This window comes from Numenius arquata, chromosome 5 (genome assembly GCF_964106895.1).
Source record: "Numenius arquata chromosome 5, bNumArq3.hap1.1, whole genome shotgun sequence".
NCBI lineage: Eukaryota > Metazoa > Chordata > Aves > Charadriiformes > Scolopacidae > Numenius > Numenius arquata.
Window position 1 is genome coordinate 45,436,287 of NC_133580.1, and position 20,751 is coordinate 45,457,037.

The 20,751-nt window shown below is 58.2% G+C and overlaps 1 protein-coding gene across 1 annotated transcript; it reads right to left on the reverse strand.

Moving 5' to 3' along the window:
* Positions 1 to 2,612: 2,612 nt before the first annotated feature.
* Positions 2,613 to 9,307, reverse strand: TEX261 (testis expressed 261). Its single transcript, XM_074148134.1, has 6 exons — positions 9,133 to 9,307; positions 8,499 to 8,578; positions 7,835 to 7,988; positions 5,750 to 5,817; positions 4,488 to 4,590; positions 2,613 to 4,045 (listed from the first exon to the last, which is right to left on the reverse strand). The coding sequence occupies exons 1-6, from the start codon at positions 9,200 to 9,202 to the stop codon at positions 3,930 to 3,932; spliced, it is 591 nt and encodes a 196-aa protein (XP_074004235.1). The 5' UTR covers positions 9,203 to 9,307; the 3' UTR covers positions 2,613 to 3,929.
* Positions 9,308 to 20,751: the final 11,444 nt, after the last annotated feature.

Genomic DNA, 20,751 nt, shown 5'->3' on the forward strand with positions numbered 1-20,751 from the left:
TTTTTGCAATAATTAAAGAGCTGTCTGGGATCAGACTGAATGGCCCAAAGGAATAAGGATGTGCCAGGAAACCTGCTCCACTGGCCACAGTGGCATCGGAGAAAGGGCGAGCTGTTTTCGATGTACCCGAGGAGGGGACAGGTCCCTTCCTGGGGGATCTCCGGTGGCTGCGGCCCGTCCTGTTCCCTGGGGACAGCCAGGACAGGTTGCTCTCTTACAGCACTTCATCTCTCGGCTTTTTTTAATACACTTTCTTTCTCCTTCTCCAAGGCGTAGACAACTTGAACTAAAATATTTAAAGCAAGGAGCTTATCTTTCTAATTACCAAGCGTTTCTTGTCCTGGCCTTTCGATTCTCCAGACACCTGAAGGCTGCCATGTGGAAAGCAGACACGGAAAGGCTGCTCGCGAGACGTACAAGCTCACCAGACTAAAGGATGAATGTCAGCTTGTTGAACAGATCCTCTTACTGGAAAAGAAGGCAAGAGCCGCAGGGACCACAGTGCTGGGACCATCTCAACAGTTCAGAAAGCCCAGGGAGGCTGGAGCCAGGCTTGTCCCCTCGGTTCCTCCTTCCTTGGCCAAAGCCGAATTTCTCCATATCCAGCTTTTTGGGTGATTCCCATCACCAAGGACCCAGCACCACCTGGCTCTCACGCTTCAATCCCTGCCGAATTCGGCCTCTCCCACGCAGCCCCTTGGCGCCGTTAGGGGAAATGCCGTGGCCCGAGTGCAGTTACTCATCAGTCGCCTGCCCTTTCCCACCGCCGCACTGCCTGTGCTCTGCCCGCTCCGTATCGAGTGAATTCCTCTCCCCTGATTACACCCTCCAAACACCCATGAAAATCAATGCCAGCTCCGCTCCCGTGGGATGGGAAAGCCGTGCCCCACCAGCTGCGCCGTCCCCAAGCCGCCAGAGCCACCGCAGCCAGGGGAGAGCTGCCGAGCAGAGACGCTTCGGAGGGCAGCTGCATATTAATATACATGACTCTTAAATACTTAATCAAAGTGGTAATTCACACTTCTTTTTAAGCTGGAGCTTCTTGCAAACCCTGTGTGGGTGAACTCGGGAGCATCCCTGCCTCATCATGTGAATAACGAGAGATTTTATGTCTTATTCACCAGACTTCATGGAGCCCCGTGTTCCAGGGCAGGGAACAGGGGGTTTTGACTGAAGCAGGGCTCCTGCGACAGGGTGCATTTTCAGGAGCCAGCCCCAAACCTCTCTGCATATGGCAGGAGACGAGAGCCCAGCCAGGGAGCTAAGCGTGGTCCTCGCAGCCCCCACAGTGTTACCTTCTCCCCACACAGCAGGAGCCTCGGGGGGCGCTTTTTCTGATGCTCACCTTTTAAATATTTATAGGGTTTCGCTCGCTATCATCCAGTTATGCGACTTACCTGAATTTGGTTCAGCTCAAAGAAATGTGTGTCATTAACATCTTAAACACCCGATGATCACAAGCAGTAGTCAGAAAAAATGGACTTGTCATCTGGAAAAATACAAAGTAATCTACCCTCGCTTTCTGGCTAAGTGAATGGGAAAAATAAGGATTAAAATGATGTGGCAGAAGGGACATTAAAGCTACTGATCTCCCCCATTTACATCTTGTTCCCTCGTTCAGGGGCAGACAAGTCTTGGGGCTCTGCTTTTACTGCAATACCCTACAGAAGGAAGGGTTCAGACCCTGGGGCCAGCCCTCTATCGTGCCCCACTCTCCCTGTCATGGCAGTGACAGCTCTCAAGGAGTTTGCCATCCCTCCTGCATCACATTCAGAGAGACAAAACTAAATTTAAACCCGACCAAAGGCTGGCGAGAGGCACGGCACTTGCCCTGCCACGCTTGACCGTGCCCCGCACATCACACAGCCCTAGCCCAGGGGGCTTTGCCTCGCATGCCACCCCTGGCCAGCAGATCTTGCCTGCCCTGGCCCATATGGCTGCGCCTGAGGCGATGGAAACTGTTAAACACAGTTTGGAGCAGAGCTGTGAACACACATCCAGGAGGTTCCCAGCAGCCTGCAGCACTGTCCCCTCCCCCCCGGTGCCACCTCCCTCCTCCGTGGCAGAAACCTAATTTTCAGCCTAAATTTGGTCAAGCTTAAACCTGCCCATCATGGACATCAGGAGCAAAAGCATCTGGCTTGTCCTTCTGCTCACCCAGAAGTTGGGATAAGGGACAGAGTGTCGGACTGGCGTCCCCCACCCTGTGGCCTTGATGCAAAATTACAGCACGACACCTGAGCTGGGGAGCATCTCTTCAGGAGCTTCCCAGCGCCATGGGCAAGGCCGATGGTTTACTCCCTGCTCCTAATCCCTCTGCTTTGCTTTCAGTGCTTTTACCTTCATTTCTCTGATTCCCCGATAACAAAGAGCTTTGTGCTGAAAATATACGCCTCCAGCTAACCCCACCCGCTGCCTCGCAACTCCAAGGCCTTTGTGATATGCCTTCTGCAGCCCCCAGGTTCCCTTGATAGCTCTCTCCACTATTTCTCTAAAAACATAAAAAATAATCATCATGCACAAGGGGCGATTCTCCTCACACGACAACAACTCAACACGGGAACTGAATGCTGGTGAGCCAGAGGGACAACACTGCATCCAGCCTCTCTAATAAGGTGGACTTCACCTATAGCCTTTATTAGGCGAGCAGCTCTCAAACAGAAACCACACTTCTATTAAATCAGCATCAGAACATGCCAGTGTTACTGGGCACTGAAGAAACCCAGGGGCAAGGATGGGTGTGGTGGGACCACGTGCCTCACCTTTGCCTTCAGCCAGAACTGGCCAGAAGACAAAAATGAGCCATTTTCCTGAGAAATTCCTCAAAAAGCCTTCCCAACCCATGAAACTGTGCTGCCAGAGCCAGGTGTTCCTGTGCTACAGCCATGCACAGCCCGGGCTCCTGGCTAGCATGGGGACATCTAGTTCTGGCACAAGCTGAAAGTGACAAACAACAAAGCAAAAAAGGGAGGGAGGGAAATCCTTATGATTACAAGGAACAAGAACAAAGCGTTCATCTCTTTCTCAGTATGATTTTTTTCTTTTAGGAAAGGAGGGAGAGCTGGTGAGTTTAGCAGCACTGGGAATGCTAAGCAGACACCCAAGGGAAGCCGAGGTGACTCGCTCAGCGTCTCGCTGCCCTCATGCCTACACACGTGGAGAATCACTCTCCATCAATCGGCTTCTTGGGACCTCACTCAGCCGGCCAGCACTGCCACAGCATCCCGGCCACTCAGCAAAGCCTCCAGCAAAACAGAAGAGAAAAGTAGGTATTTCCAACATTAAAATCAAACAAAAAGAGACGTTGAGTCCTTCCAGGTCACCTCCCTGCAGCCGCAGAGCACAGGGAGAGGTGCCTGCCCTTGCACTCCCTTCCCGACGTGTGCTCTGCAGGGGACACCAGCATCCTCCAATGCTGGCAGGCTCCCAGCAGGAATACGTGGGAGTTCAACAGTTTGGTTACTTTATTCTTTCTTTCCTTTTTTAATTAATGGCTCTGTGTAAACCTCAGTTAAATGTCAAGCATGTTCTGCTGCCACACCGAGGGAACGGGTACCCCACAGCCAAACTACACCATGTACAAACTCCTGGCTTTAAACCCCAGCAAATGATAACACCTCCCAGGTCCCCGAGCAGTGCCAGGAGACCAGACCCTCCTTGCGCTTGGCTGGAACCAAACATCCTTCTTGCACACAGTCCCAGGGGATCAGCAGAGCTGTATAAAAAGGCGCAAGCCCTCCCCGTGTGTCTGTCCAGCACTGCTGGCACCTCTGGCCATTGTCCAGTTTATACGTTGCTAACAAAATCCCTTTGAGAGACATCGAGGAGGGTTCGAGCGAGGCCTGGGGAGAGTGCTGCCTCGCAGCCCTCTGCACAGTTTGGGTCTGCCCTGCTCCTTCACTGCAGCCGATGCCGGCTGCATCCGGGGCTCAGTAAATCTTCTGTCGGCTGGGCAGGATGGCCTCCTTGATGAAAGAGAAGATGAGGAGGATACCGGAGCGCTTGCCCCTCTTTCCCTTGGTGAAGTAGTTGGAGACCACGTCGTCTGTGGAGAGAAGGGAAGAACAATCAAACACAAACCTGCTGACAGCTACGGGAACCCTAGTACAGGATGTCTGATTTCAGGGTGACACTTGAGCTGCCCTGCCTTTAAAGTACAAAACTTTCTGGGCTGTTCAGATCTGGACATTCCTGGAAGCCACTGCCAGAAGCCCAAATCCTGAGCTCCCTTTTTTGAGCTGTAGGGAGAGTCCAGGGAAAGCAACAATGTCCCAGGACTGGAGAGATGCAGGATGTAAACTTGGAGCAGCCCTCTGTTCTGCTCACCCTCACCTTGCAGAAGCCCTGCCTTTCCTGCCTTGGCTTTTGGAAGGATTTACCCGACCAGCTGCCCCCACTTCCTCCTCAGTGCAGCAAGAACGGGGTGTGTTGAGCACAGTCCCTGTCAAAAACCAGCAGACATCTGCCCAGGACTCGGGAGTGCTCACCTCCTGGCTGCACCGTGGAAGGTAGGACGTTCTCTCCGGCCGACAAGGAGACAAAAAAAGCAAAAGGAATTAACCACAGGCAGAATGTGAAGTAGGCGAGAACCTGCAGGTAGAGCAAGAGAGGTAGTGAGAACAGAGCTGCAATGCACTCAACGACCTTTCACACACTGACTTCTGTCCGGGCCGACACCCACGAGCGCTGCCTCAGCCCCAGCTGTACCTCCCTACAATACACCCCAAGTTTCTGCCTGAACTCCTCAAGAAGGAGGACTCTGAAGGGGGAGAACTGCAATTCAGCCTCTCCCCAGTCTCTTGAGTGCTGAGACAGCATCGCCCTGTGAAGCTGATAAGGGGTTAAAATTCACCCGGCAACTTCCAGGGAAGGACAGGGTGCAGAGGAAAAGCCCTCGCTCCTGTCCTCAGTGCCTGAAAACCTTTACTGCTCCCAGAAAACAGAACTTTAAACAGCACAAATACACAAACAGGAAATTGGCTGTGCCGTTAGGACCAAGTAAATCCTCTTCACACCTTCCAGGGACTAAAAGGAAAGAGTCCAGACCTGGGCTTGCTCCTCCTGTCCTGGGGAGGGACGCTGGTGTAGCACAAGGATTCGGTGCTTGGGGGAGCAGCCACCGCTGTGGTTTGGGGAAAGCTGAGCCAAGAGATGCCGAGCTGCCACACCAGCCTCCTTGGGCATGCAAATGCTGGAGAAGTGTTAAACTTCACAAAAAGGTTGTGCTTTTTTTTTATTTTGGAGTGGTTTGGTTTGTTTTTTAAAGTTTTTGACAGCTACTATCGGGCCCAAACAAGCCCCTCTGTGAATTCAGACCTTTCTCTTGGCAGGTGTGAGGGTAGCGGGACAGAAGAATCAGCACGTCAGAGACATAAAAATAACAAGGAGCAATTATGCCAAAAGGGAAGTGATTGTGGTTAGCTTTTAAAAAATGTAAAATAGTATTATTTTATATTTTTCCTAGTTTTTAGCATATCAGAAAAAAAATTTCTGCACTTAATATTTAGTATTTGTTCTGCTCTCCAGCTGGCTGAGCCCCAAATTCACACCCAAGAAAAGAAACTGCAGCTTCCCTGGTAGTTCTGAGGGAACAAGCACAGGAACCCCCAGGGAAGGGCTGCAAAAAATATCCTCAGTGTGTCTTACTGCTGACTAAAAAAAAAAAAGGCATTTTTCTCTCCCTCCTCCCACCAGCAGCTCCATGCTGGCTGGAAGAACATGGACCATCTCCTTCCCAAAGGTCTCTCACCTCAGAGAACAGGTAATACTCCTCAGCGAAGTACTGGAACGCTAAGTAGTGATTGAATATAACCAGCACTGCCAAAGAAAAACACAGCAAAGTCAGTCTCCAGCCCGGAAGCAATACCGTTGGCTTATTTCAAGGCCCCTGAAGGAGGACATCCACTTCCGCTGCTGCAGACAAGGAGCAGCTCCTCCCTGCCACACGTCCCCTTCCCTGCAGCCCCTCTCCACCTGGAATCCTGCTGTGGCTAAAATATGCTCATGCATCTAGTGGGAAATGATGTGAGCAACCAAAGCCTCCCCATCCCAGCTCCGTTTTGTTACTCTGTGCAGCCCTGGATAAGTCCTTGTCCCTCTGGTGCTTTATTCTCCGTGTCCCCAAGGGCACCCGGGAGAGCCCAGCCTGACACTTGCTAATGCTGCGCAGCACTGAGAGAAGCAGCGAAAAATCCCGTGCCCCTGACAGCTGCTGCGGAGAGAAACTCTTCTGCCATCTGTAAACCAAGTCAAGCTGAAATGCGGCCAGGACAGTAGGGTTAACACTGTCCTCAGCAGTGAAAAACACCACTTAGCTCTTAAGGAGCAGGAATCAGAGCTTCTTTCGCCTTTTAGCCGAGATACCAAGAGAGCAACCCCAGCCTGGGAGCATTGGGTCAGTACAGCCCCAGCAAGAGACAATCCCAACACGAAATGCTGTGTCCTGCGCTGCTTCATCATGCGCTCCAGCCTAAGGACGTAACTGAAGATTCAGATAAAAGGCTGGGTCTGCCAGAAAACGCAGCTCCTGATCTACACACCACAAAAGAGCTACACTCATTTTCATGGATAAAATCCTGCCTATGTGAATACTTTGAGGAGCAAAAGTATTTTAGTCGTACACATGCATATTTCACGGTGCTGTCTAAGGACTCCAGAAAGTCATGCTATAAAAAGTTTTGCCTATTTGCTACTGAAGGTGTCACTACAAATCACTCATAGCAGAGATTTAAAGTCAGATCTCTGCACGGGATACCAAAACATGCAAAAGACTCAGCAACTCACGGTGGGAGGAAACCATTAGACCTACGTGGAGCAGCCAAAACCCAGTTTAATTGGCAGAGCTACTGGCCCACTGCCCCAGACCCAGCAGCGGACCTACTGCCAGGTTCAGCCTATGACATAGCTCTGGCTGTTCATCAGCCAAGCGCAGCAGACAAACAACTAAGCTGCTTTGGCCAAAATGTTGGTGCTGCTAATTTAAGCCTTTGACCAACCTCACAACACAATGCTGTGCCTGTGCCAGCCGCTCAGAAGAGAGGAGAGACCCTTGTGCCCATCTCACACCAGGCCTTGCCCTGGCAGGGCCAGGCAGCCTGTAGCCCAGGTGGGGATGGAGCCACGGCAGCCACAGACACAGGCTCGGCAAATACCACGAGAAAGGTGCAAACATGAAAAATAAAAATCCTTGATTTAAGCTTGGCAATGCACTTTTCTAACAGGACTTTCTCCAGTAACCCTGATGAGTTTCCACATTAATTGTGGACATTTGTCTCAAAGCTTTTCTTTCTCTAAACATCAGCTCCTTATGACAACACACATACACGCTGTCTTGCACAGCCCAGCCTGACATCAGGCTGTACTTACACACACCAGGTTTTTAAAGTTGCCTCAAATCCTTCCTGCTCTTTACCGAGACCCAGCGAATGCCCAAAACAGGAGAGTCTGCGGGGAGAGGCCAAGCTTTGGGCCAGCCAGGATCTCGTTTCCCCAGTGCTGCTGCCTGAGTATGGAGCAGAACTGGTTGTAGGGCGAAGCAGATGGTGTCCAGGAAAACCCAGTGTCCCCAGCTCTGTGCTGGGGCACACAACCACAGGCACTTCCCAACCACCAGGCCCAACCCACAGTTATCACAGCCACATCATAAAGCACGATTAAGAAGTACCACACAAAGCTCAAAGTCCTTCTGAAAGCCACGGGGGCTGCAACAGCAAAACCTAAACCTTTGCTGCCACCCAGAGCCCACTCAGTGATGGGGGTGACGAGGATTCCTCTGTCCTAGAGCCCACTCCCACCCCAGCGCCCGTTCCAATGTGAAGGCGATGGCCCCACTCACCGCAGGACAGTATGAAATTGGAGGACGTCAGGACAATGAAGGGGAAGGTCTGCAGCAAACCGAAGTAGACCAGGTTGGTGAAGAGCCCCACGCCCACCATGAAACCAGGAAAGTGTTCAAAGAGGTAGAGGCAGACCAGCACGCCCGAGGAGAACTGGAAGAGAGAACAGGGGTTGCCTGGGGTAAACACAGGGGTGCAGACAGCAGGACCGTGGGCAGCTTTGCAGGCAGAAATCCTGCCATGTTCAAGGTGACTTTTAGTGCACTCTGACGGCACCACATCTCTCCACCCACCTCCCACTCGGCACCAGCCCCTTGGAAAAGGTATAAGCAGGAAGGGCACCTTGCTGCTGTGGCACCTAGTAGGACAAGCAATGGCTGGGCCTCCGTTTCCCGAGCCAGTGGGAAGGGAAGTTGCCCAGGAGAAATTAGGCAGGACCAACCTCTCCCTGGTTAAGTGAGATGCTGATTGAAGCAGCCTTTGCGAACCTCCCTCCTCAGGAGATGGAGCTGCCTTGGGGCCAGGGGAAGCTGAAGTTTCCCAAGCACTTGACCCCTCCGTCCAGAGCCAATGTCCCATGCCACAGCTACTCTGCCAGCCCCACTGCTGCCCTACGGGTGATTTGGCAAGGAGCCACCTGTTTTTACAAGCACAGAGACTTACCCAGATCATGTATTTGATTATCCTCCTGGTGACAACCGTGTACTCCTCGATCAGCTCCGCCAGGTAGTACAGCCCTGCAGCTGTGGGAGAAATGCCTGGCTCAGCCCCACAGACTGGGAGGGACTGGGGCAAACACCGGTGCCTTCAGCCGTAGGGGTCCACGCTCAGTCTCGGCGAGACTGAAGGACAGGGTGCTCCCGAGCAAATATCCGTGGAATCCAGGGGACCTCGGGGGCACCCAGGGGACCCCCAAACTCTGGGGCTTCCACAGGACCTCAGGGGCACTCAGGAGACTCGTGGGCACCCACGGGACTCACCCCGCGCCCCGATCTCTGGGGCATCCGCAAGACATCAGGGGGACTCAGAAGCCTCTGGGGCATTCAGGGGACCCCCAATCTCTGGAGCACCCACAGGGCCTCGGGACACCTCGGCCCACGGGAGGTGCTGGACCGGAGGCCCCGAACCCGGCCCCACCCGGCCCAGACTGCCCCCTCCCCGGAGCCACCCCGCTACCGACAAACGCACGACCTATCGCCACGGCCCCCGGGAGGAGCCTGCGGCCGCGTCCGGCCCCCGCGCGGCAGCAACCCCTGAGGGGCCCGGCCCCTCGGCAGACCCCCAGCGGCGGGCTCACCGATCGCCAGGGTGACGAAGGCCACCTGGATGAGCAGGGACAACCAGCTCAGCACGTAGATGAACCACATGGCGGGGACGTGCCGGACCGGGCCCCGCCGCTCCCGGTTCCTACTCCCGCTGTGGCGGCGGCGCGCGCTGCTGACCACGCGGCGCCGGAACAAGGGAGACCCGCCCGGCCCGGCCAGGCCGCCGCCGCCCGCCGCTACAGCGACCCCTGCCGGCGTGGAGGGCTCTCACGCCCCGCTCCGCCCCGGCCTGGGGTTGGTGGGGTGGGGAAGCGAAGCGCGGGGGGACCCCGAAACGCACAAGGACCCCCAAAATCGTACAGGGACCCCAAACCTCCGAGGGACCTCGAAATGCCAGGGGACGCCCCCAAACCATATGGAGCGTCCCTAAACTGTACAGGGTCCCAAACCTTATTGGGACCCCCCAAACTGTACAGGGACCTCGAATTTCAGGGACACCACCCCCTATACTGTAAAGGGACCCCGAACCACACAGGGGCACCCCCCCAAACTGCACAGGAATGCCCCAAAACTACACAAGGACCCCCCAAAAGTGTACAGGGATGCCCCAAAACCCACGGGGATCCCAACCGCACAGGGACACCCTAAACTGCACAGGGATCCCCTTAAACCATATGGGGATTCCAAACCATATGGGGACACCCCGAAACTGTACAGGGACCCCCAGACCACACAAAGACCCCCTCAAACTGCACAGGGACCCCAGACTGCATGGGGATGCCCCAAACTGTATAGAAACACACACACATCCCCCCCCCCAAACCTCTGTAGGTACTCCCTGAAACCATATAGATACCCTCCTGCACCCGTATAGAAATCCCCATCCATGTGTATAGGGACCCCTCCTGCAGCTCTATAGGGACCCCCACCCAGCCATACAGGTTCTCCCCTTCTCTCCCCCTCATAAGAACCCCCTCTCCACCCATGCAGGCACCCCTGATGTTGTATAGGGACTCCTGCACCCACTCAGGGATTCCTCTGCACCCATATAGGGCAACTTACATAGGGACCCCAGCACCCATATAGAGACTCCCTTCACCTGTATAGGAACCCTTGCACACATATAGGGACCCCAGCACCCGTATAGGCACCTCTGTATCCATATTAGAGACTCTCTGAACCCATATAAGGACCCCTACATCTACCTAGGGACCGTGGGCTGGGGCCCCAGCACCTTTGTAGGGCCCCTTCCACATATACGGAGACCCTCTGCATCCATATTGGGATCCTTGCACCCACATGGGGACCCCAGGCTGGGACCCCCACATCCATATGGGCATGCTGTGCCCTGTACTGGGACCCTGAGTTGGGACCCCCTGCACCCACATGGGGACCTTGCAGAGACACCCACCCCAGCAACCTCGCACTGGGCTGAATCCTGACCCACTGCATGCCTGGGACTGACCCCTTCCCACCCCAAAGCTTGGGGACCCCCCGGGGGGGAGACTCTCAGCCTCTTCCTTCCCCTGCAGCTGCAGTGGGGCTGCAGTGGGTTGCACTGGGTGAGTACTGGGCTGGCACTGACCTCTTCTGGGCTGCTGCTGGACTGCACCGTGCTGTACTGGGATGCACTGGGCTGCATTGGGGTGTGCTGGGCCAGCACTGGGCTGTGCCTCCAGGCCAAGGCTCTTGCTGGAGGCATCCCCTCCTTCCCCTGCTCCCGGGGGGTGCCTGGAACCCCCCACCCATCCCTGCCAGCACCCCACCCAGCAGCCCCCAACCCCAGCTGGATCCCTGGGGGAACAACCACTGTAGGGAGGTTTTGGGGTACCAACATGGAAGCCCTCACTGCTGGGTGCTGAGGTCATTGCTGCAGGGGTCTTGGGTGCTCACTGCAGGGGGCTGGGGTCCTTTTTGGGGGACAGGGATGACAATGTTCCCAGGAGCTCGAGGGGAGACAGGAGAAGCTCACAGGCAGGACCTGTCATGTCTGCACCTATTTCTGTGCAGGCACCCACACACATGCACCCATGAGTGCAACCCCCACCCCTGCACAGCTCTGGGGGCAGAGTGGGGGCAGAGGTGGTTTCCCCCACCTGGAGCTGCTGGTCCCCCACCCCACCGGGGCTGGCCAGGGAGCAGGAAGGGAGCTCTGTGTCCCCTTCCTTTTCCCTCTTCTTTGAAGAAGAGCTCTTTGCACCCGCACCTTGCCACACTGTATTTGGCATGGGCCAGTTCACATTCACCTCCCTGGATCTGCAGCTTTGGGGCACTCCTATCACACTCCTGGCATCCTCCTGTGACCCCTGCCTGCCCCTTGCACCCCCCTCCACCCTCCTGTATCATACCTGCATCCCTCCTGTATCCCCATGCAACCCTCCTACATACCTCATGCATCCCACCTATATCCCTTCTGCGTCCTTCCTAGATCCTTCCTGCATCCTTCCTATATCCCTCCTGCATCCCTCTGCATCTTTCCTGTATCCCTCTGCATCCCCCTGTATCACACCTGTATCTCTCCTGTATCACACCTGCATCCCTCCTGTATCCCTCCTGCATCCTTCCTATATCCCTCCTGCATCCTTCCTATGTCCTTCTTGTATCCCTCTGCATCCCCCTGTATCACTCCCGCATCCCTCCTGCACCTCCCCGTATCACACCTGCACCCCCCTGAAACCCCCTGCATCCCTCCTATATCTCTCCTGCATCCCCCCCCCGCATCCCCCATCTCCCTCCTGCCTCCGCATGTGCTGCCCTTCTTTCCCCCCCCCCATCTCCCATCTCCCCTCTTCCCCGTAGCTGTCTTGGTGCCCGGAGCACCCACTGGACAGTGGGGTGTAGCTCAGCCCCCTCTGGCTCTGCTGGGCCGGGCAGGAGAACCCTGGGGAGAGGGAGCGAGGGGCCAGACGGGGCAGGGGGCAGAGGAGGCAAAGGGGGCAATGGAGGAAAAGGCTTCCGCCTTCGCCCGTAGCACGCTGTTGTTGTAGGGTTGTGCCGGCAGCGAGCTGTGTACCCAGCCTGTTATTGCAGGGTTGCGAGAGAAACGGGGTTGTTTACCCACAGTGCTGTTACAGGGCTGCGAGAGAAGCGGGTTGCACCCCCCGAAGCTGTCATTGTAGGGCTGCACGAGTGCCGTGCTGCGTACCCGACCTGTTGTTGTAGGGTTGTGCTGTGCTGTGTGCTTGACCTGTTGTCGTCGGGTTGCACGAGCCCCGGGTTGTGTACCCCGAGCTGTCATTGTAAGGTTCTGGCAGGATCCGGCCTCAGTTCAAGCCGTTCCCCTGGAGCTCCCACGAAGGCTTCGCCGCTGCTGCCGCTGCATCCCTGCCGGCAGCTCTGGCTGCATCTCAGGGTGCATGACCGTCTCTGTCCCCTGCCGAGCTTGGGGTGCCCCGTGGGGTGACAGGGAGCGAAGCAGCCCACTGACTTTTGCTGGGTTTGCCCCAAAAGTGCTCGGAGCGCAGCAGCTTTCTCCCACCTGCCAGCAGCTCCAAGCCCCAGGAGCCCAGGGGGTGGATGTGAAGCTGCAGCACCCACGGGACCCCCCACCCTCAGCTGCTTCTGTGCCTTGACCCCCAAACCTCGCTGAGGCTCCAGGGAGTGTGTGCGGTGTGCGTGCATGGGGTGTAAGTGCATGGGGGGCTACTTTGGGGGGTGTGCATGGTGGGTACATGCATGGAGGATGTGTGCATGATTCTGTGTGTGCACGGGGGGGGTGGTGTGCATGGGGTGTAAGTGCATGCGGGGAGTGCACTGGGGAGTGTGCAGAGTGGGTACATGCATGGGTGTGTGTGCATGGGGTGTACCTCTATGTGGGGTGTATGCACGGGGCGTGTGTGTGTGCGGAGCTGTGTGTGCGGGTGTACATGCATGGGGTGTCTGCATACAGGGCTGTGGCTGGGGAGTGTGTGGATATACATTAATGGGGGGGTGTGGGGGATGTGAGCACGGCTGTATGTGCATGGTATGTGTGTGTGCACGGGTGTACCTGCATGCGGGGGTGTGTGCATGGCATGTATGTGCATGGGAGGGCATGTGTGCATGGGGGGTGTGCCTGGGGGGTGTGTGTGCATGGGGAGGGGGGTGCGTGCATGTGGGGGGCGGGGGGGAGGGCAGGCCAACAGTCCCCACGCTGCTGTGACGGAGGCAGCCCGGTGCTAATGCACCCTGGCACGTCTGGCGGCTGCCGGTCCCAGTGCTGAGCCTGGGGGCTTGGTGACTGAGCACTAACCCCCATGCTGGGACGCCACTCTGGGCTCCCCACCCCTGGCCCCAGGGCTGCCTGGGGTGGGGGAAAGGGGCTGTGGGGCCAGTGCCCAGCCCCTGTGGGCACAGGCATGGGTGCAGGTGTGGGTGAGTGCTGCCGTGTCCCCTGGGAAGCCCCTCTGCTCCTCTTCTCCCATCCCTGCCCCGCTGGGTGCAGAGCATCCCTGTGCTCCCCACGAGCCAAGCCTCTTGCCTGACTCCTGCCTGCGGTGCTCCTGCCTCATGCTGCCTGCCATGCTCCTGCCCGCCATGCTCCTGCCCGCCGTGATCCTGCCCGCCGTGATCCTGCCCGCCGTGCCTGCGTGGCAGCGGCAGAGACAGAGGGCTCAGCTGCCCCAGGAGGCTGGGCTGTGGCAGGGTGCAACTGCAAACCCGGAGGGTTCAGGGGTACGAGGCACCTGCTCCTCCCACGGAGTGGGGAGCTCCCCAAACCAGACGAAATGCCGAGCGCTTTCTGTTGCAAAACACATGCTTTTCTCAAAATGGTGCCTGGCTTCTGGGATTTGCTGGAAAAGGCAGGTTTTCACGCCGGTTCTGGAAACATCTGATAAAAAATGGCCGCTGAAAACTGCTGGGAAGCTCTTTGGAGAGATGACGACCCAGATTTAGGGGGACTTGTCCTGGGAGTGGTGGTCAGCAGAGCCAGCAGTGCCCAGTCCTCGTTGGCCGTTGCTCTCCCCCTGTGTCCCCCTGCCCCGAGGTTTCCCGTTTTCCCCACAAATCCCTATTTTCTCCCTCTTTGGGGAGCTGCTGTTGCCGCAGGGGCTGCTCACACGCTGCCTGTTCCTGGGGGGAAGCTCTGGCTGCAGCGAGAGCTCCAAGCTCGGGGCTGGAAGCAGCAGTGAGCGCTGGAGGTGGGGGGGGTGTGTTGGGGGGGCAGTTTTGCCCTTTGCATCTCGATGTGCAACTGCCGAGAGCATCAGCACCCCTTCCCTCCACCTGGATGACAGGCACCCCAAGAAACTCGGGCACCCTGAGCTGGGCATCCTGGGCATCCCGGACACCCAAACAGGGCAGTGCTTGTCCCCTGCAGCCCCCACGCCACCTCCACTCGGGGACAACCAGCCTACAGCCCCCAGGCAAAGCACCCATCTTGCCCCGCTCCCCATCCCGCTGGCACCAGGGTCCCCCGAGCCATGTCCTTGTCCTGGAGACTTCAGCCTTGAGGGACGCTTGTACAGCAGTGTTCGGTCTCTGTGCTGGGCACCAGAGGGTGCAGGATCAGGCCTGGAGGGACCCTGGGGATCCCACCTGGCTGCAGCAAGGGAGTTTGGGAACAGCCATAGGTTTGGGACTGGCGGTAGGTGGGTGGACACAGCCCCACACCATATGCAGAGCTGGGCTGTGTGGGGCTATTTTGGGGTGGGGTTTTCCCCCTTTTTTTTTCTCCAGTTCAACCCAACAACAAAATGGCTGCGAAGTTCATCTCTGCGCCCCGCTGGGAGCTGCCTTCCCTGCCCGCGCTGCTGGGGCACCCAAGCATCACTAATGTGTGAGAGCACCCCGGGAGGAGGCGCGACCGGCTTTTTCCCTTCTCTTTTCGAGCTCGTTATGTATTTGACAGAGCTTTTTGCTGCTTCTCCTGCTCTGCTCCCTCCCCCCCTTTTCTCTGCCTCCCTCTTCCCTGCCCACATGGCAGACGGCACCCCAACTTTTACTCTCCTAGCCCCCTAACATCACTGGGAACCCCCAAGTATCAGGGTATCTTGTGCTCCCCGAATCCCTCTGCATCCTCATGGACCAGGGTGGGGAATTTCCCCCATCCATGGATCCCCACAGAACCTGCCTGCCAACCCCCAGCCCTATGCATCCCCATGGGCTTGGGGCTCTTGCCCCCTTAGCCCTGCGCATCCCCATAGATGGAATTTTGTCCCCCAAAACCCAGAGCACCCTCATGGACAGGATTTTCCCCTCAAGCCCCGAGCATCCCTATGGATGAGATTTTCCCCCCCCAGACCCCATGCATCCCCATGGCTGGGATTTTGCCCCCCCCCAAGCCCTGAGCATCCCCATGGATGGAGCATTCTCAGCCCCCTCCCAGCCCCACAGATATGGGTTTTGCACTCTCCATCCCCACACCAGGATGCCTTCCCCACCCCCACACACCACCACCCCCCGCCCACCCGGTCTGGGGCGGGGGGCAGGCAGGAAGGGGGGGCAGCGGCTGCACGGGCTGAGCCCCATTCCTTATGCATCCCTGCCCTGATGCAGCCTGACAGGCCGGTTGCATTTGGTACCTCGCACATAAGCGGCCGGAGCTGCCTGCTATTTTGGTTGATGCTAATTTGCTCCGTGTTGGGCTGCGGTTCACGCTCCGGTCAGCCTTGCCTGATACTATATTCCCGTTTGTTCCAGTAAAGGTTTTTCTGTCAGCTCCCCTTAGCCTTGACGTGCTCCCCGAACTGTGAATGCAACGCAGTCGGGGACCGAGCCATGTGAGCCTGTCAGCTCTGCTCCGCTCAGCGGCCAGCGCTGAGGGCACCCCGGGGTGGGGGGCACCCCGCTCCCCTCGGAGCCCCCATCACCACATCTCGGGGAGGGGAGACGCGATGGGGTGAGGGATGAGCAGCATTAGGAGCCCCAATGGGAAGGGGGAGGTATGGAGGCTATAGGTGCCAGTGTGATATAACCCCCACAGCCACATGTGAAACTGCTCCCCTGCCCCAGTGTCATTCCACTGCACCCCAGCTGGGCCCAGCATGTTCCCATGGGATTCTAGGGGAGCCCAGTGTGTTCCTATGGGGTGGTACAGAAACCCAGCATGTCCCCATGGGGTGGTAGGGGAGCCCAGCGTGTCCCCATGGGGTGGTAGGGGAGCCCAGCGTGTCCGCATGGGGTGGTACAGAAGCCCAGCGTGTCCCCATGGAGTGGTACAGAAGCCCAGCATGTCCCCATGGGGTGGTATAAGAGGCCTCTCCTGTGCCCCTGTCCCACACTGGTCCCATGCAGTGCCACCAAAGTCCCCAGGTCCTCCTGGATGGATCCCACGGTGGGCAGAGTAGGTGGCCAGAAGCCTGGCAGGGCTGGAAAGATGCCACAGGGACCCCCACACTGGCTGTGTGCTGTGGGATGCTGGGACTTGGGGGAGCCTCAAGTGGAAGAGCTCAGCTGCCTGTTGGGGGGTGCAAGGGGTCCCCCACCATGGCTCCAGCTCCCCACTTCCCCGTGGTCCTCAGCTTCCTGGCAGCGAAAAAATCTGTGAGTTTGGGTGCTCCTCTGGCCTTGGTGTGCCCATCTGGATTTGGGGCACTCCCCTGAACCTGGGGTGCTCATTTAGACCTAGAGGAAGCCCTGGGGTGCTCAGCTGGATTTTGGGGCGGCTCTGGTGGTTTTGACCTGGATTTGGGATACTCTCCTGGACCTGAGATGCTCACCTGGATTTGGGGTGTTCCCCTGGCTCTGGAATGCTCTCCATCCCTCACAGTCCTCTCTCTTTCTGCTCCATCTCCTTTCCCTCTCCCCATTACTTGACGGGTGTCCATGCCATCCTTCTTGCCCTCAGCAGGGGCTCAGGGGGTCTCATTTTCCCCTTGGCTGGGGTTTGGGGGTCCCGTCTCCCCTCTGCAGGGCATGCAGTCACCGCTCGCTGGCACGGGCTCTCCCGAGCTTGGACTGCCCTCTAGTTTCCCAGCTGGCAGGGATGCACAGTGGGGAGGTCCTGGGGTGGCTTCTCCACAGGATGCTCAGGACACCCATGTAGTGGGTGCCCCACTGGTGACACCGCCAAGCCTGGTGATGTGGCTCCGGGGCCAGCAGCCCTCAATGCAGGGACACAGGCACGGTACCAGGGCATTGTGACCTGCCATCTGTGCTTCGGGTCCTCTCCTTCCCCCAGAGACCCCCACAGGGTTGAGGGGTGCTAGGGCTCACCCTGCGCACACCCCATGGCTCAGCCCTCAGCACCCAGCACCCACAAATGCCCCACTCAGTGGGTGGGGGGACAGCCGTGCCCTGGGGGGTGTGTGGCCCCACAGCCTGCAGCGCTGCACCCCCAGCGCACACCCGCACTGCATCCCATTGCACACGCGTTGCATCACACCCCATTGCACACCCATCACACCCCATTGCACACACAGTGTGTCCCATTGCACATGTATCACACCCCATTGCACACCCATCGCAGCCTATCGCATACGGCCGGTATCCCGGTGCACACACATTGCATCCCACTGCACACACACGGTATCCCATTGCACACCCCATTGCACACCCCACTGCATGCGCATAACATCCTGTTGCAGACATATGGACTCCCATTGCACCTGCATCACATCCCATTGCACACGCGTGGTATCCCATTGCACACACACAGCACCCCACTGCACCCCTTGTGGCACATCAGCACCCACGTGGTGCCCTGCTGCACCCCACAACCCCCACCCCTGGCTTCCACGTGGTGCCCCACTGCACCAACACAGCACCCCACTGCATGTCAGCACCCACATGGCACATACACCCGTATGCCAGAGCCACACACCAGCACCGATCTGACCCACTAGCACCCACATATAGGACACCAGCACTCATCCGACAGACCAGTATCCCCATCACACCAGCACTCCCCTGCCACACCAGCCCTCAACAGCTATTTCAGCCCCCACCCAGCTCACCAGGACACCACTGCAACCCCACGGCACCCCCCTGAGCCGGGCAGGCAGGGGCTGGGCAGGCAGTGGGGGACAATGGGGCTTCTCTCCTGCTCCACACCAAGGGATCTGGGGTTGGCAAAGGGAGAACCTGGGCTTCTTCCCCATGGCCACGGGGGCTGCAGGAGGACCAGGAGCCCATCGATGACCCTGAATCCCTGTGGGCAACCCCGGCCCCTGGGTGCCTGGGTGACGGTGGCCTGGGGGGGCTGGTGGCTCCAGCTGCGTCAGCCGGGGATTAGCAGGGCTGGGATCTGCCTGAGCCCCTGATCCTGCTTAGTGCCTGGTCCAGGCGCCTGCTTGGGGCTTAGCGGCCCTGACGCCACCGGAGGCCATTATCAGGTCCCCGGCTGCTGGAGGGACAAGGGGACACAAAGTGGGGTGAGGGGGTGGGGGTGGTGGCAGAGCCGGCATCACCTGCAGGCTCTGTTCTCCTGGATTAACCCCCAAATCCTCCCCCATGCCAGATACTGGGGTTCCCCTGCCATGAGGGGGAATAGATTCTCAGGTGGCTAGTATGGGGTCAGCACCCTTCTGCCCGCCCCACCCTGGCTCTGCACCCATTGGGGTAAGAAAGGGCTTTTTTAGGGTACAGTCCCCTGCACCCCAGCATGACACCCTGAGACCTCAACCCCACTGGCGGCTCTGGGCTCAGCCCCAGCTCCTGGCAAAGCACTAGGAGATGCCCCCCACGGCTGCACCACGGCATGAGCACAACCCCACATTGGTGCTCAGACTCCGGCTCTGCCCTGGGGATCAGGGTGCTGGGAGGAGTGGGGACAGGACAGGCTGTCCCCCCATCCCTCCCTGCCAGCACCGTGGGACTCCCAGGTGCTACCACCTCAGTGGCTCAACCAGCAGCATTGTGCCCAGGCAGACGGTGGGCAGTCCAGTGACACCAACCCGGTGACGCCAAGCCGGTGATGCCAGGCTGGCTCTATATCCCTCCTTGTGAGCTGGAAAAAAAGCCTCTTTCAGAGTTTATTAACTCATTTTCAGAGCCCAGCCCTGCCGGCTGCTGGCGTGGGAGCTAACTAGGTCAGGCGTGTGCCTCTGCCGCTGGCTAATGCGGCCATGCCGGGCGCCAGCTGCCCTCCTGCCAGACAGGGGCCACAGCGGGAGACTGGGGGACGCGGGGGGGACAGGGTCTCCCCAGAACCCCGCAGCCGGCAGACCCCACTGGGGCCATGGCGCAAGCTGGGGCTATGCGCATCGGCAGCCATGTGCAGCCCCACGTGCGAGCGTACACCTTCCCACACGCGTGTGCATGGCCACGTGCATGCTCACGCACACGTGTGTGTGCACATGCACCTGCCGATAGATGGGGAAACTGAGGCACAGGGTGGCAAATGATGCACCAAAGATGCCCTACCCCAGGGTGGCCTCGGGGTGCCCCTGTTCTGGGGGACCCTGCCCATTCCCACATGGCCCCGCCCTGCAATAATATCAATTAGAGATGCACAGATCAGCTTTAACGAGCGGCGTCAGGCAGCTCAGCCGCCCTCTGCCCCGGCTAATGCTCTGCCTCTTGTGAAGCGACTCCACAGCCCTGACCCTTTCCCCCTACCCCATCCCCAGCAGCGGGACCCCTGCGCCAGGGCTGAGCTGGGGGGGCCGGGAGGGGCCCAGGGCTGGGGAACGCTGAGTCGGCAAAACCGCTTGGAGGGTGGGAGGAGGGTTTGGCGTAGGAGAGGGACTGATGGTCCAGCCTGATGGTGATGGGTTCTGCATCGGGCTGTTGAAGAGCATCTCCACACACCTGGGGGGAGCCAGGATCCATCCCCATCCCTGTCCCCATCCCTGCATTTTTTCTCTGCTGCTAACCAAAGGAGACGTGACTGTGGCACACAGGGCAGTGTGGGCAAGCAGGATGGGGTCTGTGGGTGATGGACACAGGTGACGTTCCCTGGTGGAGTGGCCCTGTGCTCAGCCCCAGCCCTCGGAGCTGTCACTGCTCCCCAAAATGCACTGCAGCCCCCCAGCGTGGGCTGATGTCATGGGAGCCACCCTGGGTGTCCCCAGCACTGCGACCCCACAGCAGCTGCCTGAGCGCGGTCCCCGACATTGCCTCCCCCACCTCTCCCCGTGCCATCTCCCTGTGCCCCCCACCATCTCCCTGTGCCCCCTGCCACCTCCCCATGCCCTTCCAGAGTTCACCTCCTCATCCCCTCTGCACATGTCCAGGTGGAAGGAGGCTGGGACAGCGCAAGCACAGGTGCCGCTGCACTGGCCAGCAGTGCTGGGCTGTGCCAGTGGCTGACTCCCTGGGGTGGCCATCATACTGTCCCTCCAGGCACTGGCGACAAACCACCCCTGCAGCCCCAAAATGTGCAGTGGGGCTTGGGGCACCCCCACTGCCCTGTCCCACTGGCCCGGGGCCAGTTTTGGATGTCTCTTCCGAGTAACACAAGCTCCTTCCAAGGGGGATGTGTCCAGAGGACCCCACAGCTGGGTGCAGCCATGGTCTGATCAGTCTCAACACCTTGTGCTAAGACCATCCCCGGGACAGGCAGAGGGGGTTGGAAATATGGGGGGGTGCAGGGATGAATGGAGGGGCAGATGGATGGAAGGATGGATGGATGGATGGATGGATGGATGCATGGAAGGAGAGGTGGATGCAGAGACGGATGGATGAAAGAATGGATGAAAGGATGGGGGGATGGATGGATGGATGGATGGATGGATGAACGGATGGATGGACGGACGGATGGATGCTATGGGAATGGGCAGCGGGACAAT

Excerpts from the sequence above, each read along its gene's own strand:
- TEX261 (XM_074148134.1), bottom strand. The coding sequence starts at position 9,202 with ATGTGGTTCATCTACGTGCTGAGCTGGTTGTCCCTGCTCATCCAGGTG. Across the intron at positions 7,989-8,498 it reads TAATCAAATACATGATCTGG|TTCTCCTCGGGCGTGCTGGT; the intron begins GTAAGTCTCTGT and ends TCTCTCTTCCAG. Across the intron at positions 5,818-7,834 it reads CAATTTCATACTGTCCTGCG|TGCTGGTTATATTCAATCAC; the intron begins GTGAGTGGGGCC and ends TTTCTTTGGCAG.